The 19,537-nt window shown below is 30.1% G+C and overlaps 1 protein-coding gene across 2 annotated transcripts in view; it reads left to right on the top strand.

The window, feature by feature from the left end:
* Positions 1-475: 475 nt before the first annotated feature.
* LOC106684173 (uncharacterized) overlaps positions 476-19,537 on the top strand; it is a 196,548-nt gene continuing 177,486 nt past the window's right edge. For both annotated transcript variants that reach the window (XM_014426106.3, XM_014426105.3), the window contains exon 1: positions 476-664. In XM_014426106.3, the coding sequence (XP_014281592.1) occupies positions 548-664 (117 nt within the window). In that variant the 5' untranslated portion in view covers positions 476-547. The remainder of the gene's footprint in view (positions 665-19,537) is intronic.

The raw sequence follows: 19,537 nt of genomic DNA on the forward strand, positions 1-19,537 counted from the left end.
TTTCAGTCTTGTGTGTGGATTCCAAGTAAGTCTCTTGTCAAGATGGAGTCCTAAGTAACGGATCTGTTCAACAGGAATATTATTAAAAGTGGGGTATTATTAAAAGATACTGTGGGGCAAGACGAAGGGTAAATGTGATTTGGTGGGATTTATTGGACATTTTTAATTTAATGTTTTTCTGTTTTAGAGGGATCGGGAAATTTTAATAAGTAACCCCAACCATCTTCTCATATTTAAAAACTTTGTTATTCTCTATCTCTCTCTCTTTTTCTCATTTCCGCTGTTTTATTCTTCAATGATAAATAAATCGAATAATTTAAAAATTATACCCCATAGTATAAACATCTGATCCAGTGATATAAAAAAAAACCTCTTGGGTACATTGATACCAAAAAATGCAGTGGAAGTGAGACCACTAGTGGGGGAGTTGACCGCTAGGGTCGCTGGCTGTATGTACACCAACCAGTCACCGCCCGTCGCTAATGGGGGGAGGTTGTACTCCGCGCTAGATTGTAGATCGCGAGTGTCTTTCTAGGATGTCCAGCTGATGTCAGAACGACAAGTCCTCTGCGGGGCTCCTGGTAGCCGAAACAGCAGGATGAGGCTCAAGATATGCTGCATAAAGCTCTCTCTAGCGGCCAGGATAATTGCTATGGTCGGCCTGGTAAGTAGTTATTTTCAAAAATTATTTGTCATCGATAACATAAATGATTTAGATTATAACCGCATTCGATAACTCCGAATTCAAATTATTTGACCTGTTATACATTTATAAATCTAATTTTTGTTGTATGCTGTTTGTTTTGATAACAAAAAAATCTCCAGGAAACCCCCATTGCTATTTGTAGTAGTTTTAATCCATATTAATAATTTATTTAGCGATGAAATGTAACGGAATAATTTTATGTGACGGTTCATTGTCTTCTTGAAGACTTTCACCAAGACCTTGACACCTCGATTGTTGGTACTGTTTACTTGTCGGTCTTGTAAAATAGAATTAAAATTGTACCGCCAGTCTTTTCTATCATGGTTGGCTAAGTTTTGAAATTCATCTATGATCTATTTAAATGATCCTACTGTATTCAGTACGTAGAGAAAACTTTTATTTATTTTTATAATCATCATAGTTTGACTTTTAAATTCATCATTATTTTAATTATTTAAAAGTAATTCGGACTTTATATGAAGCCTTTATTATGTTACTATGTTTTGTGTTCTTCTCTATTTCTTTCAATAAAATAATTTTCAAATCATTTGACTTATTCTAAAGTGAATGCCATAAATTTGAGAATAAGTTTAATTCAATTTAATTACTACCCTATTTATTATAATTACTTTTATGGCTCTGTAAGAAGAGAGTTGTCAATTACAGTTGCAGACCCTGCCGTGGGAACCGGCTGTGACAGCACCCCACCCTTACTTCCTAATGCTACTGACCGAAATATTTAATGTTTTGTATTATTATTTTTTTCTTTCGAAAATTGGTTAATAATATAAAAATATTATTAATATTAGAAGGGAAACAAATGAATATTAAGTTACTCGCTCAATTAAATGTATTCGTTTTAATAATCATATTAATACTTAAATATAAATAAAGTTAAATTAGCATTATATTTAGATTATCCTAGTTCATATTTTAGTTAAAAGAGTAGATTTAAAAAAAAATCTTTTTAGACATGCAATTTTTTTTTTATATGAACGTATGATAGTTTTTTAACAACTACAATCTTTACTTCTTCAAGTAGTAGAGTTAAAATAATTAAAATGTTAAGGAAATTCTATACATGTTGCATATCGTCGTTTATGTTGTGATAATTTGTAATTCCAAAAAAAAAAACTATACTACTTAAAAAAATATAATATTGTTGATTTTCCTGATCCTTTCCAATGTTTTGACCATTCATGTTATCTCCTCATCAAACCATGCCACATTTAGTATAATTTCACCCAAACGAAATTAAGTTAAGTTTTCCAGTTTATCTAGAATGATGCATAATATCAGCTCATTACCCATCAAATTGACTTGTTTCACTTAAGTTTATCTCTACTAAAAAATAAATTATTAAAAATAATTAACTTTTAATTAAGATTACATTTTTCCTGTATGTTGCGATGTTTTGAATTAAATTGTTTTATTTGTGTGAAACCAAAGCTGTAATATTTTTGTTATTGTTTTATTTTTGTCTAGATAATACTTCCGTTAAGTTTTCTATTCTAATAATTATTTCTTATATAAATTAAATTGTATACAAATATAAAATAACATCATATTAAGTTCAATTTATACACTTTAAATTACAATTTATGTCCCATTTATATATACATATTTATTTATTTGTAGTTATATAATTTGTATTACTTTTATATGCCTTCATAGAAAATAAAGGACTGATTTTCCACCAAACTTAATTCTGGAATTATCAATGAAAAGAGTTTTTTTCAATGTAGGATTTCCATAGAGAGATTTTGAAAACCCGCTTTTTACAAAAGTTTTAAAAATTTCGAAATTAAACTTGGTAGGTTATAGTTATGACGAATGAAATGTCTATATCATATTTTGAAGGTTTTTTTTTTTAATGCCCATTATATTTACTGATCATGGCTAAATTTATATTGATTGGTTAGTTTAAACTGAAGAACATAGCTTTATTTGTGCAAGTTTTTATTCAAACAAAAAATTAATCGTATTTTGCATTAATACAGGGAACAAATATGTCTTTTTTTACTTTCCACATAGCCTCGAAAGGTCAGTTTATATATGCCAATGATTAACTCTCTAACGGATTGGTCAATTCCGCTTTTTTAAGCTTTTTCACATAACAGATATTTTGATGATACTTGGCAAAATTCTTATTGTGAAAGCTTGCGTCCCGAGTTTTCAGTACTCGATTATTGACACCCACTTTTTTTCAAAGAGTTTTGGAAATTTCGAAATAAAACTTAGTAGGTCTTAGTTATTTTGTTATTAAGTTTCTTAAGGGGGGTGTGGCCAGCAAAGGTACACAAATAAGCAAAACTTTATTTGTGCCGGCGTTTCGACCTGAATTTCAAGCCTTTATCTGGGCTGAAACACAAAGCGAGATAACAACCTTAAGTCAGAGAAAAATAAAAAGGAAAATAAAATAAACTTGGAAATATACATAACAATAAATAAAGTAGATATTAGTAGTTGATACTAATAGAAAATATCAACTTCTATCTTCTTATCTTATATTTTATTCTACTAATATCTACGTAATTTATTGTTGTGTGTACTTCCAAGTTTGTTTGTTATTGAAATGAAATGAAATAGCCTTTTATTTATGCAATAAATTAAAATCATACAAAATACAATATAAACATTTGAAGAAGATAGAGAAAAATAAATAAATAAATTTATATGTATAATAGTTGACGAAACATTAACTTCTATTAATTTTCTTTCCATCTTTCTGTATCCTTTCCTGTATAGGCCTTCTCTTTCGGGAGTAATAGTGAGCACTTCCCGGGGTGACCAGCCCTATTGGGAGGCGAGTTCTTTCCATTTCTACTTCCAGACATCCCTGTCCAGCTCTCCATTAGAGGGGTCCTGCCATCCTCTTGAACATATCGCTCCATCTTTTGACGTCATCTTCCGTTTGTTATTATTTTCCCCTGAATTAAAGTTATTATCTCGTTGTTTTTCAGACTCGATGAAGGCTGAAATTGAGGTCGAAACATTGGCACAAGTTGTTTTCCTTTGTGTGTCTTTGCTGATCGTACCCCCAACCATCTTCTCATATCTTTCAATATTTTTGTTATTTTCAATGTTAATTTCTGACCTTATTGAATTGAAGGATAATTTATTGTCAGAAAGGAACTTAAAATAATAAAAGATTATTTATTGATTGCCGAATTTTCGACTGGCAATTGTATGTCTTCATCAGGGATAAATAATACATTGCAGAACGGTTATAAGATTTGCAGAATAAGATTTGAGGTTAATGTATTCAATCTTATTTCTCATATTCAGTTAATCATAAAGTTTGCCCCGCTGCTCAACATCCCCAAATACCTGGTTATAAGTTTGCAACCTTAGTTGAAGGACGCATCGATTCATGTTTCGTGTTGTAGTTCCAAATTGCCTGTTGACCCACTAAGATGCCTTATCTGGTTTATTAAGTCAAGGTTCTTCAAAATTATTTTTCTAGTCCTGAATAGCTTTTATTGCTTCACTTCGTACAACTATTTTGTATAGTATTTATTTTTTAATACTTTTAATAATTTTATTTGTTTATACTATCAAAAATACTCGCAGATGAATCTAGCTTTCAGGAAAAATTGCCAACTAGGTCTTTAACTCGTCAACCTAATTATCTTTGGTTAAGTGCCAGGTCAGTCTGTTACAACAATTGATTCGTAAGGTTACATATAACCTCATCCAGGGACGTCGTCCGGTGGTCGCATTTTTTCCTCAAATCAAAGTGAAATTAAAATATATATATTTTGAGATCACTATTACTTTGTCAATATATATATAATACAATACAATATAAAAAAATAAATAGTTATTAAGATAAATATGTGTCACTATAAAAATTGTTTGACCCTTAACAAACAGTAGGTGATTTATGTGCCACCTCAATATCTGCTAGCATATATTTTTTTTATTAGAAGATATTTTGTGCATACTCTAGATAAGGCCCTGAAATCGTTTCACTATTCTTTTTTAATTTTAATTAACAATTGCATGCAATTATGATGAAAACTTCTAATGATAGGAAGATAAACTAGATAAGATATAGATTTCCCACAATAAATTCACGGACTACTGTTTTTTCATTACAGTTTTTATGAAATGTTGCTTTTAAAAAGGACTGTATTTCAGTAACTAATGGCCGTAAATATCTCTATTAGAGCTCATATATAAGCAAATTTACTCTACTTTAAATGATGGTCTATTAGGTTTTCGAGTGTTGTGGTAATTTTATCGATTCGGAGCTTCAGATGAAAAATATTTTTTTTTAACATTTTTTATTGTCCCTAACTATACTTGGAAAATTCATCAATTTTTACTAGTAACTACACATAGTTTTTATTAAAGTAATAAAACATTGGGGTGAAATTACTGACTTTTTCTCCTCTTGGACTTCTGTACTAAATAGTCCTGTCCTATAAGAAGTTAAAATGACCCCAGACATGTAGTGGGCTTAAAATGGGTAAGTAATTTAGCACAAAACAGTCGGCGATGGGTGAGTATTACGGTGAAAATTGTTGTAAAATTTACGATTTTGAAAATGGCTTTGTTGTATCTTTTTGTTTGTTTTATTTGATGGGATTTAAGATTATGATAAAACTTGTTTATGAATGCCCGTTGTCTTAAAATAGTTTGAATCTATGGTTTGAATAACTAACCCATATGGGTCATACAGAGCCATGCTGCCCACATACATTGGGTTGCTACATTACATAGCATACCATTCACTCCATGATCGGATATGTATACAATACATTTATTTATTTACACGATATAACAATACATTTTTTCCTATCTTTTCCTTTTACAATCAATACTCGTCTATATACTTGACACAAACATTTTATTTATTTTTTCTATTTAACAATTTCATTTCATTCAATTGTTTAATGTATTCTCCCTAATTCACTCTCTCAGATCCTCTCCAGTGATCCGCTACCCACGTTCGATCCGTTAAACAAATTAAACGAATTAAATCAGACTTAATATTTACAGCAGTATATCAGTTTAATGAAAAACAAATAAATACATTTTAAAAAAACAACTAATAAATAGAAAATGTTTTGTTTTTAAACAAAACAAAAAGTTAGTTAAAAGAAATACTTAAATGAATAAATAAGTTAAAAGAAATAATTTAATGAATAAATGAGTTAAGGGAATAAATAAGTTAAAACACAAATCGACAGGTCGAAAAACTAAACTTAAAAATAACGATGAATAATCTCAAGAGCTGACTCCAAGGCAGGTGATGATGTATGATCCCCAGGAAGTCCAAAATAATATTTTCCGCCACTTTTTCCCAATATCCCCGATTCTAAAACCTAGGCCTTCTAACAAATTCCTTGTTTTATCTGATTTTGTTCCATGAGATCCAAACCAGAGGCCTCTCTCCGAAGTTTCCGCGGAATATATCTTAAAGGAAAGGGACGCATTTTTCATATATTTCCTTCTTTTCCCTTTTTACTCCACCCACCTGTTCGAATTCATTCTAAAATTATGAAGAACAAACATAAAATATAAAGTGGAATCAATACAAAACAAAAATGAAGTAATAAAAATATGTTATAAAATCCTAGACATCAGTTTACATGCATCTTTAAATAAATTTAAACTGATTTTTAAATAACGACCATTATATATCTCTAATTCTTTAATTACTAGTTTTTAGTTATTTAGAAAAAAAAATAGTGGATTTAACTAGGGTTTTCACCTAAGACAGCTTATCTATGGATTAATTCATTGTATAGGAATATTATTTTTTTTTCTAAAAACTAATATTTTTAACTAATACGTTATAATAATTATAAGAAATAATTAAGAATTTTTCCCTGCTTGTGATTTCTGATTTGTTCTGCAACCTTAGAAATGCAAAAGGTATGACACAAAGTAGAATGCTGTATTGTACTCTTGACAAAGTCACGTCTTGCAGCCTGTACGTGTGGAAGCAAATAATTCCATAGGTCGATCACCCCGTAACTGCAAGCGTATAAAAGAAACTGTGTCACTCAGATCTTTATTAAATAAATAAAAATATTTCTGTTTAAATAATGATTTTTTATGTGTGTGTGATTAGTTCTTCTGAAATAAATTATTTAAAAATAAAAAGTTTTTAAAACTCTCCTTGTTACATTGTAGTCAAATTCCATGATGGCAAGCCTGATAATCTCGTTGTGGAATATTATTGCGAAACAATTAACTAAATTAAATTAACATTCAATAAAATTTTAGTGATTGCCGGATTATTTTGATTTTTCAATGATACTCCTACGTATGCCTAATATTACTTCTAATTTTCATTCATTCTTTCTTTGTAAAACGAGTTCATTATTATTAATAATTCATAATTAATAATAATGATTATTATTATTATTATTCATGATTCTACCTCGGAAAACAAGGTATTGATTTAAGAAATATTGAGATATCGAGACTGTGATTTATATCTATTTTTTTAGGTGAAAAAAAATGATTAGCGTTCCCATAACTTGTAAAAGCCAACCCCGGACAACCAGATCGGGAAGAGAGAGTAGGAGATAGAAGAGAGGAGAAAATGTATTTTTCTGCCATTAAATATATTTTATGATCCAATACAACCAACGGAAGGTTACGGAAAAAGTTTAGTGTAAAAAAATATATATATTCTGCACAAGGTATCAGGACAAATCCTTTAAAAGGAGTGTTTAAGGCGACAAATAATTTAGATAATTACAATTAGATAATAAAAATGTAAAAATAATTAAGTGGCTTCTCTCAATTCTTGTAGTAATTGTTATGAATATGCAGTATGTTAATATAATTGAATACTGAAAGGTGATACTACAGTGAATAATTTAAATCCAAAAGTGAGCGTAAAGGTTAATAAGATCTAACTTCTTTTAATTTAATAATTTCTAGATGGACTAGATAATGGACGGTTGTTCAAAATAACATTGATGAAAAGTAGTAAGGAAAACAAAACAAAAATTCAAAATAATTTTGGATGAAATTATTTTATTAAGTAACGGCGTTTCATTTTTTTTTTAATCCTAATTTCTTTCATCATGAAAACAGACAACTTTCCTCGAACTGTCCATACTACTTGCATAAAAAAAAAATTTTTTGTGGTACAAATTTACCGAATTAACATAGCAATCTTCGTGCTCCTTAATACATTGAACTCTCGTTAATCCGAACTAATTAAAACCCTAGTTTAGATAATAATTCTGATTACCGAACAGGAAAAAATGTCCATGCTATAAAGTCTATGCGATAAACTAAAATATCGAAACTCGATTCACATTCGTCTAAATTCTAGTCAATGATAATGGATTAAAATATAAAAGCTAATATATCATTAAACATATTGCGTTACTGTATACCATAATATACTTAGCAGTGACAATTCGTTTTTTTTATAAATGTCGTTATTACATAAATATGAAATGTACAATTATTACTATATTGCTTAGAATCACACCCTTAAACAATATATATTTTTTATATATAATCTTTTCAATTTCTTGAGGCTGTTATTTATTTTTTAAATAAATCAAATAGTATCCATGTTAAATATCAACACTCATTATTGTATCAACTGTCCAACGTTTGTTTAATATTATTAAAGTGGTTGTAGTGATTGTAAAATAACTGTATATCTATTTACAATGGAATAGATCCAGCAAACGCGTTGCAATGTGACATAATCTACGATACTTACATCTTGCTAGCAAGGTAATTGCTAACGTAGTGATACTTTTATTATTATAGTACTTTTTTTATTACCGTTATCATTTTATAATGAAAGATTATTAGCTTGCCCTATGTCCGGGTATGAATCAGAATGAAACCCAAAATAAGAAAAAAACAGTTATATTATGTTAGTAAAAACAAGATCATTATTTTATTCGTTATTTACGAGACTACTGTTGACCTTCAAATGCTTCAAATTTTATAAAATATTTTGTAAAAATATCTTTTGTCAGAATTATTGATATCGATTCAGTTATCTCAAAGCCAAGGATCAAAATGGCTTTGTTGACTGTCAAGATAAATCTAATATCCAGGTAGATAAGGTCTTCTTGCAGCCTCTAAACTAATGTAAAAACTACAAAATTGAATATATTTGCATCAATTCAATATTTTGTTGGTATACTGTGTCGTTAAATACAAAATAATAATTTTTCTTGTTGTTTACATGATGTATTAATTTTTTTTTAAATTTATTTATTGGTATTTACATGTAAATACGTCTTGTAAATTTAATGTTGGATTATAATAGTATGATACGGGCTTGAAGCGAAACTACCCATTGGTAGCACTTCTACATTAGAAGGTTTTGAGGCCATCACCATATAATTATTTTTTTTTTTATAATTTATTTATTGTTTTTTACAACTTTATAAAAATGTATACAAAAAGTAAATATGCTATAATACAGCAATGTGATATAATGACATGATACAAACATGGGGAGAGGAGAAGATCTCGATGCCATCTTCTTTTCAGACGCCTAGGAGGATTCTTAGGTAATGAATAAGCCAGGTTAGAAATGAGTTGGTTTGGGTGGTTGGGATGTTTATCATTGAAAGGATTTTGGACTGTAGGGATTAGATTCGGGAGAAATTCCATGGTTTAATGGAGCCCCAAAGCTCAACTCCGTATGTCCAGATAAGCCTTATAATATTAATGTAGATCGGTCTTTTGTGATGGATTGGTAGTTTAGGCCGTTTGTCGACTAAATGTTGTTTTAGTCGAAATCGACGAGCAGTTTCCTTCAGTCTTTTCAGTCTTGTATGAAGATTCCATGTCAGTCGTTTGTCCAGATGTCTTAAGTAACGGATCTATTCAACAGTAATAAGTTATAATACCCAACTTATTCCTGTTGAATAGATCCGTTACTTAGGATATCTGGACAAACGACACTGGACAAACCCAAAGGTTACTGTGGGGTAGGAGGTCATGGGCTTACGACGAAGGGTAAATTTATATTAATTTTATTTTAATAGTTAATATATGAGTAAAAATCTGGTGCTGGGCCCACATCACAAAACTATTACTTAACACATTAATTTTTTTGTTTGTGTTGAAGTTGCTATTTTTATGGTTTCTAAAAAAAAAAATAAAAAATAGGAATATAATCTAAAGGAAGGCGAATGTTATTATCAAAATACAATTATTTTTCTGTTATGTGAATTTGTATTCGTATTTCTGGAGGTGGGAATAACCAATATAAAGTAGGGGAGGGGATTCATAATGCTAAAAAAAAAATAATAATAAAAATGCGGATTATTACTATCTGTATTCTGATTGAGTTTAATTATATTTGTGCAAGTGTTATTTACTTACTGCAATCAGTTTCCTATGTCATTTACTGAAACGATGAGGAATAGATAAATATATTTTATTTTATATCGTTAAAGCTTTTTTTTTTTTTGGTAGATTTTTTTTTTGTTTACATAAATGTCGGATATTATCAGGTGCATAAAACCGGCATCTATAGCTCAAATAATGCAAGTGAAACTGCAATGCACATCTTGCCTGTGTGTCAAAGAAGTTATAGTTAAATATACCTTATAATTAGAAGTATTTTTTTTTTTCAAAAAGTATATAAACTTCATTTATCCTAGATAATCATTCAGTTTATTTAATTTAACTCATTTAAAGTTTATTTACTATCATTTCCTTTAGGTTTTCTTAAAATAGATTAAAAAATTCAGTGTTCGTAAAAAAAAAAAAAAAAGTAATACAATACTCAAAATATTTTCTGTAGTCAGTTTTTTTATTTTTTTAAAAAATAATTGTTATTTCAAATTAATGTCGGTTGTTGTTTAAGTAATCAGAGGCATTTGTTGATGTACTCATCGGGTGTACAGAAAATAATCATAATTTTACGGTACACAGCTTGTTTAATATAACAATAATTAGTAACAAATAATATGCATGTAATTCAAACATTTTTTTTTAAGTAACAGTTTATTTTTCACTTGAAAATATGATTGCCTCGAGATCTTCTTATGTAAAAATGCTAATGAAGTTTTGCTAATGGGTAGATACTCCTCGCGTCTGTATTCACATCTCATTTACCAGTTGTATAAGGTAGTTTATTAGTTATAAGTTTCAATAAATAACTATTTTTATTTTGAAGATAATAATAAAAAAAAAAACATTTCACTCGAATAGGTTTATTTTATTTTATTTAGGCCTGGTTATTAGATTTTCAGTGTAACACGTAAAATGAGTTTATGGTGACAATTTCCGCTCTCCCCGATGCGAATCGAACCTGATTCGATCCTGTTGGTTGGAACGTTAATTAGTCCAATCAGTAATTGGACCAATCTCCTCGCTTCTAAAATCAGAAGATTTTTTCCCCTATGACGCACGTTCTTTCTTCATCATTTATTTACGATTTATATTGCATTTTATTTTGTTGTATTGTAACTATAAAAATAAAAACATGCCAAATAAGCATTATAATGCTCAACAATGGAAAACGGCGTGATGCCTTCGATTTTATTAGTTAAAATGGCCGCAGAAGTATCAGTTTATATCGTAGATTATAACTTTTTTTACAATTTTCTCCAAAACGGTTGGGTTCCAACGGTTTTGGTTAAACGAGTCACATTATAGTAGATTAATGGTGTTTTATGCTTCTGATGAAATAGAAGACATTAGTTTAAGGATTACCCACTTATTTTCTAGTCCAAATTAGAGTTTAGGGCTGTGAGTCTTGATAACTAATGGTATCATCACAGATGTTTATTTATTTATCTCTACCATTTTAAGCTACTTTTGTTTTCCACCAACTGTGTTGAAGGCAGATGAAAAACAAAAACAGACGCCTGAATCGGTTGAGGATTGACTGATAAGCCACTAGAACTGTGAGCGATAAAGCCCTTTGTGATTTGGTGAATGGTCTCCGAGCGGGGTGTTGACCAGAGCCTTCGATATTAGGGCCAGTGCATTCATTACTTTTTTTTTTCTCTGGAAACAGATTTCACCGGAGGTGTGGCATTGTTGGTCACGTCAGAACGACAAACGATGTTAACAATCGAAACGGTGTCGATTCCGATCTGTTTCTGTCGATGTAACAGCGTTATCCGATACAAGGTTAATACCTGGTCCGGAGCAATGGCCTCGCTCATGTCGTATCGATAGTTTAGTGTAAATATTATTTTTACAATAAAGATTACTAATGTAATTAAATTACATTCACCCACTTAAATAAAAAAAATTGCTGTAACTATTCAGGTAATACCAGGACTCTACTTATAAGTATATATATATACTGTGTATGTATTAGTTGTGTAAAGATTTTGTTTATAGTGCTGGTGGGTATTAATTTATATACAAGTTTTAAGGAGAAAATGAATGATTTCAACTCATATTAAGTAATAACAGAATTTTTTTTTTTATTTTGATTTATTAGTGCGTAAACATTAGATTAAGACACCAACATTTTTAGTTGTTTGTAATTTTATTTCTTTTAAAATAGGATAATTATGTGTAATTTATCCACAATTTATTTTTATTTGGTTTTTGTTGCATTTTCAATAGTATAATTTTCTTTTCTTTTCATATTTCAAATTTACTCCGTTACATTTTAATTAGTATTTTATTTTATTATTAGGTACATTAACATGTTTCTATTTTTTTCTTTTCCTTCTTAATTTTTCTTTCCTAGTTTTTTTTTTTTTAATTTATTTATTAGGCCAACACCCGCTGTTTCTCTCTAAATAATAAAACAAAAAATAAACTTAAACCGCTGCAACCCATGAAGTGTCAGGGGTGCAGTACTTTGTAAGGAAGTACTGTTACTAGACCAACGGTTGTGCGAGGAGGTGATTTAGTTAGAATCACGCTCGATCGTCAGATTTTCTACCCGATTAAGGGTACCCACTTCAGGAGGCTGGGTAGACCCCGGAGGGTCTACATTAAAACAGAAAATTTCCAAACTATAACAAATATAAATAAATAAAATAAAACTTGATTTATCTTAATATTACTTTATCTTAATTGAGCAATGTTGACTCAAAAAGTAATAGGCATAGGTTTCTAGTTTTATTAGGTTTATAACATAATAAGGTATACATTTTAGCCATAATGTAAAAATAATATGCTTTGTTGCTATGGTAATTATCCATGTTTTATTATTTTTCCTCTGTGTAAAGAAAAGTAATTGAATTCAAAAACTAAACTATGAATTGTTTTTCATAATTTTTATATTTTTTTATTTACTTCATTTATTCCAGCGAGTTTACAGGTCTTAAAAACTTTTTTTTTCCCATAAAAATGAGTAAACGTTACTCATGATTTGTATTATCTTACCCTGATAAGAAGGTAAGCGTTCTAGGATTTAGTGTTTTACAGTTAAATGACTGTTAGTTAAATGATACAGTAGTCTACAAGTCTGTGAGTGAGTAGTTTCTATTCTCATAGATAAAACTGGTTCCATGGAATCCTATATAGAAGATTTTCGAAATACAAATGGGTCCAAGTACATATATTTGCCAATACTGGTCCTATAGAGGTGATCTTATTTTTGAAATGTAGGTAACCTCTTTATCTTTAAATTAATGAAATAAGTGTCTATAGTTTTATAGATATTTAGTTAGTCGAGTTTTTCAAAAAACTAATTTTTATAGGTATTATAAATATTAATAAACCCAGCTTTATTGCACATTTACAGCATAAAGGGGTATCACTATTAATAATTACAACTTTATAAGCATTATCTTTTTTGAGATATAGTAAGGATATGCAGACTCGTACAGCCCAGTTTTGTTTCATAAAAATGTTTGTGTTTAAAAACTTGTTTATTAAGACTAGTTAATTATTTAGTGTTTAAGATAAGTTCTGGGGCTTTGGAAGGATTATCTCCAAATGCTTACCGCGTAAGAAAATATAAAAACATTATTGGTAGTAAAGATATGATCTATAATTTAATGTAAAGTGGTCTTCCAAAATAATTATCAAAATAAATGTGCCACAGAATATAATTAATCATATATTAGTGCTCTTTAACAAAGTAGGCGACGGAGATTTGTAAAACAATTAAAGTAATTGCAACGTTGGCTTTATTTAAACAATCGATCGGACCAATCAGTATTCTCTGCCGTAATTTGTCCTTGAACAAATCCCAGGTGGATTTAATTTGTGTATCTCCGTGTTTGAATATTTTTAAAATTTTAATTCTAGACTCTTTTAAATGAATTTTTAGTTCGGGATGTAGTTAAAATTTGAAGCACGTTGAAATTACGACTTTAGAATATTTATTGTATGTATTATTAATAGATGTCATTCAAATACCTGTTTTGTGTTCACTATACTTTCTTAACTAGGTACGTAAGGTACACGAAATATTGCAATAGGTCACCATAGTTTTTTTGCTTTTTTTTTGCTCACAGTACTTGTGTCCGACGCATAAAACCTATTCCGTAAAATACGCATGTGCAAATAATTATTTTTTAGCACACTTAATACAAAAACGCTGATGATCTTGAAGCTCTTACTAATTAGCTTATCCTCTGTTTATCTATTTATTTTTTTCTGTTTTAATAACTTTTTTTTTTCTTTTATTCGTTTAACTTTTTTCTTTTATTTGTTTAATTTTTTTCTGCTTATTATTTTGTTATCATTTAATTTATATATCTCTGTAAATATGGTGTGAATGTGATTTCTGATCTCTGTAGCCAATATCGCTTTATGCATATGATTGAATGCAATGTAACACAGTAAATGGGTAAATAATAATAGCCAATCAATTTAATAAAGTAACGAATCAATTTTTTTTTCGCTTATAAATCTTAAAAAGGTGAATTATAGCGATGTTTTTAGTAAAACAAATTAAAGAACATTTAATTTGACATTTGAGTACCATAACTTCATAATTGGACCTAGTAATATGGTCGTAAACCACTTTCTTCAGTAATTCCTTCGGTTCCAGTAGCTGGTCTGAAGTGCTGTGAGGTCCAGATTCTGACACAGCAGATGGTTTATGACCGTATCACTTGATCGAATTACGTCACTAAACAAATTAAATAATTATTTTAATAAATTTGTAATGTTTTGTGTCAGTTACCATTCCTTAGTAATTTTGTGCATTATGAATGAGAAAATGTTTAAAAATGATCTGCTTCTCGTTGGAAATGTTCTATTTCATTATTTTAATACACGTAATGAATTGGTGTTTGTCAACCAGCAGAACGTTCCAATAATTCCATGGCGTGGCCTTAGGCTATAGCTAGACTATTACAGTGAAGTATTTATAATTAAATTTCATGTATTATATATGTACGAAGCATAAATTTTATTGTAATGAAGGGTATGGGAAAAAATGCTCTCTGTGAAGAATAGGTTTTTTTGACACTTGTTTTTCATTAATGTGTCGCGAAATTAATTGACAGTCCTCCAATTAATGTAGGAAATGAGTTTTCCGCTTGACAAGAGAAAAACAAGCAATTTCGTTCAATTGAAACCCATTTGCAGAGTCAGAATGTATTCGAGGGGCAACTTCCTTGGTGCAATTGTCTGCCGGATGTTGCTCTGAAAACATCCTTAGCTTTGTGAATACTTCTTTGTCGGTCTTATTTATTTTATTGTGAATCATTTATTCGAACTTAAATCGCTAGGCTACAAAGCATTCGTCTAAGATGTTTTCCGACTTTTTAATGATGCAACCGAAAAAAGTACGCAATGCCGAATCCACACCACCGGTTTGGAGGTGTTCCCTGATTAGTAAGAGTATTGGCTTACGTTGGCGTTGTTAGCAACACAGGATTTCGTGGACACCCAAATATTCCTCTGCATGAATTTTAATTGTGATCATATGTAATATTCTCACTGAATCGAATGGTAAAATAAATTCGGCGAAATTAATTGAGTTTTTCTTTAAATTTTATATTCGTATCGTAACTTAACTAAATTTTAAATCCTAAACGAGCCAAATTGAAAATTTAAAATAATAACTTCAAATTTAATTTAATTTAATTTTTTACACTCGTAGATATAAATGAAAAAACTGTACTTAACAATTGAAGATACTTATAAAGTGAAATGTGCAAGATAAGTTTATTTTAGTCAAATTTTAACATATCGGCTTCATGCAATAATAAAAAAAAAATGTTTAAAATTTAGGACACATTGATATATTTTTGTTTATATATTTTTTTTCTTTTCCTTCGTAAATTGCAAAGTTGCTGTAGTAATAAAAAATATATGTATTGGTATTCTAATTACAATGAAGAGTTTTTATATTAACACAATATACGGATCTTTTGATTCTTAAGCATTAACCATTGTGGATGTGTTACTGGCAGGACTTGGGAAATACCCATTATAACTCGAAAATATTTAGAGAGATCTGTGAGCATCTTGAATAAATCTTTCGAAACTAATTAATCCATGTATAGTTTAGTGGCCCATTAAAAATGTACGAACTTAAACCATTAACGATGTGCGAAATCTTTATGGGGTTCATTCGCGAGGTTGAAAAATATTATTTAATTTAAACACATTTTGTAAACAATATATTTTAATCCGTAGTTTCAACCTCTACTTAATAAGATTTTGCTTTTATATTCATTAAGCTCTGATTGGTGGTATTCCCTATCTTTTCCTGATACTTGTTAACACTATTTTGGCCCAGCATTCCGTTTAGAATACCAAAGCTGGTCTATTTTAGACTCTATTTACCTCGATACGAACCCCCGGAGAGTACCCAAAATACACTATGGTTTGGTTCCAGTTACTGAACTCCTATCATTAATATGTTTTTTTATTTATAAAACCGTGTTACTAACCTGAATAGCTTGAAGGAACACCTTTGAAACACCTGTTAGTTTGGGCAATTTGGCAGAAATAGGTTTAGCGGTGTGATGAGTTATTAAGATTTATCTGTCACTTCATTTTTCTTAACCCATCATTAAGCTGCTTTTAGGACAGTCCTTCCAATCGTATCAACAAATTTTTCGCAAGTTTAAATGTTGTTTAAACAAGTTTTGTTAGTCGTGTATTTTATTTGGGATGTAGCATTCTTTAATATTAGTTTTAGGGACGAAACATATGAACTTGGGATGCGATTTTCGTATTTTCACTAATGTTTTCTACATCTTCAATTTACATGTTTATTCATCGTAGGAACATATGATAATATTTTAACATATTTTTTAATAAGTGATAATTGATCAAATATGCACATATTTGATCAATTTTTCACTTCTCACCTAGTATTTTTTTGTTTTATCCTAATGACATTTTTTGAAAATTTGAAATAAAGTTAAATGGCCTTGCGTTCTCAAGATTTCATTCGGGGCGTGTAAAGGATGGTTAGCAGAACCGATTCAATGTGATTATAAAGTTTTATATTATTTTTATTGTGGAAAAGAAAAGAGATCAATGTTTTTATTTTTTAAACATATTAGAATAATAGTTTAATTTATTTATAGATTTATGCCAGGCTTGATAAAAGCTGATATAACTATTCACAAAATAGATAATTAGTCAGAACAAGATGAAACACCTCAGAAAAATTAATCAGAAAATTTTCAGGAATAATTGCGTGATGTTTTTTTAAAAATCTAGAACTGACCGCTGTAAAAATTATTATCAGAATTTATGCTGGAAATAAAAAAATGTACAAATTATTAAGCTGAAGATCTCATTGCTTACAAGTAACAAATGCACCTAATATATCCGTCGACGTGGAAACCCAATGGCTCCTCGAACATGTTGATTCGACTGTTTAGGGATGGGACCGCTGATTATTTATTAATTGGTAGTCATTTGTTTTTCATCATAGAAACAGAGAAAATGCCTGAGGAACGGAAGGAGTCTGCACTTATTCAAGTTCACAAAAGGTATCCGTGGACGGATTGTAATAACTATCGAGGAATCTCACTCCTTCCTGTATGTTATAAAATATTTAGCTTAAACTTAACTAGTCAAATCACAGCATATGCTAAAGAAATTATAGGTGATTGCTAATTTGGTTTTACGCATAATCGTTCAATAGTCGACCATTTTTTTTTATTACGTTGATTATTATACAGAAAAGGTTGAAATACAACGGGTTAGATCATCAGCAATAAGTAAATTTCAAAAGAGGCTTACGATTCTTTTGACCGCCAGAAGCTGTATAACGGTTTGATTGAACAGGAAATACCAAGGAAGTCTAGTGGATGACCGAAACGTTTAATAAGGTACGAATCGGTAATCATTATTCTGAGAAGTTTGACGTTCGGTTGGGTGAAATAGCGGTGTTTGGGTATATGTACTGCCAACGATTTAATGGAGGTATGACTGGGCCAGAATGGTCTTACGGAAGAAGCTAAATAACAGCCTGCACAAGGATGTCGAGAAAAAGAAAAAAGTTCTCCTTTTCCATATAATTTGGATTCATATATAGGGTGTTTTTTTAAGCCCGATAGAACTTGAAATTGTAAAAAATAACACAAAAAATTAAATTGTAATCAAAATTTTTTTTTTATTCGAAAGATCAATACGTGACATTAACATTTGAAAATGATTTCGGGCATATGGGCACCGCGGCTGTTCTTGACGAAGCGCATTCTGGACGTCCAATTTTGGGCCACTTTTTCGAGCACTGCTGGCCGTATGTCACGAATAATACGAACAATGCTGGCCTCCAAGGCGTCAATTGTTGCTGGTTTATCAGCATAAACCAGTGACTTCACGTAGCCCCACAGGAAATAATCGAGAGGTGTCAAATCGCACGACCATATGCGGCAATTTTGCTTATTAACAAACCCGTTAAGCCAAAAATGCGCCTCATCGCTGAACACAATTTTACAGAATGCGCTTCGTCAAGAACAGCCGCGGTGCCCATATGCCCGAAATCATTTTCAAATGTTAATGTCACGTATTGATCTTTCGAATAAAAAAAAAATTTTGATTACAATTTAATTTTTTGTGTTATTTTTTACAATTTCAAGTTCTATCGGGCTTAAAAAAAGACCCTATACTTTAATGTATTAAGTGAGGAATGGACTTTTTTGCACCACTATTATATTTTGAGCCTTTTAAAGTGTATGAAACATGGTTCTGAATGTTTAATATGAAGTAGAGGAAGTCTTACACCCTACAAAAGATGTATCAGTGAAGAAAAAATAATTCCCTTTTTATAAATTTTAAATTTGATTATCAATGAATACATTATTTTCTCAGCACTAGTTCAGGTTATATTTTTTAATTTTTATAAACTGCTCACTTCAATTTGTGAGCAGAATATAAAAGACAGTTATATGGGAGACTTTTAGGTCTTAAATCATTAGTTTTTTTAATATAGGAAAAAAAGTAGAATCATGAATTATTGTTGTTATGAAAGATGAGGGTCTTTCAGAATTATTTTTAGATATGTAAAGATGTTAGTAGCATTACGCATCTTCATTGTCCTGGAAGTTGACTGCTCTGAAAATCACTGGCGAATTTTAACAATAGCCGGTTAACCTAGATCTGCAATGTTTATGGGAACTGTGACAAGGGCAGTATTTGATCAATTAGCTAGGTCTGCTCTCCGTCTACGGGCAAGCGGAGATTACTGTTGAGGTCAGGCGTGGGCCAACGTCTGCTTGGTCTGCTGGGGCGACCGTTATAACTAGAGGTCGGATATTTGTGCAGTAAACTTCCAAAATACGTGCAATCATTATTTTTTCTTCATTGATACGTCTTTTGTAGGATGCGATAATTCCTCTACTTCATATTAAACATTCACAACCATACTCCTTAAAAGGCTCAACATACAATAGTGGTGCAAAAAAGTCCATTCCTTACTTAATATTTGCAAGTGCATAATTATATGGAAAAGGAGAACTTTTTTCTTTTTCT

Source organism: Halyomorpha halys, unplaced genomic scaffold, assembly GCF_000696795.3.
Source record: "Halyomorpha halys isolate HHAL.00 unplaced genomic scaffold, Hhal_1.1 Scaffold550.1, whole genome shotgun sequence".
Classification (NCBI taxonomy): Eukaryota; Metazoa; Arthropoda; class Insecta; order Hemiptera; family Pentatomidae; genus Halyomorpha; species Halyomorpha halys.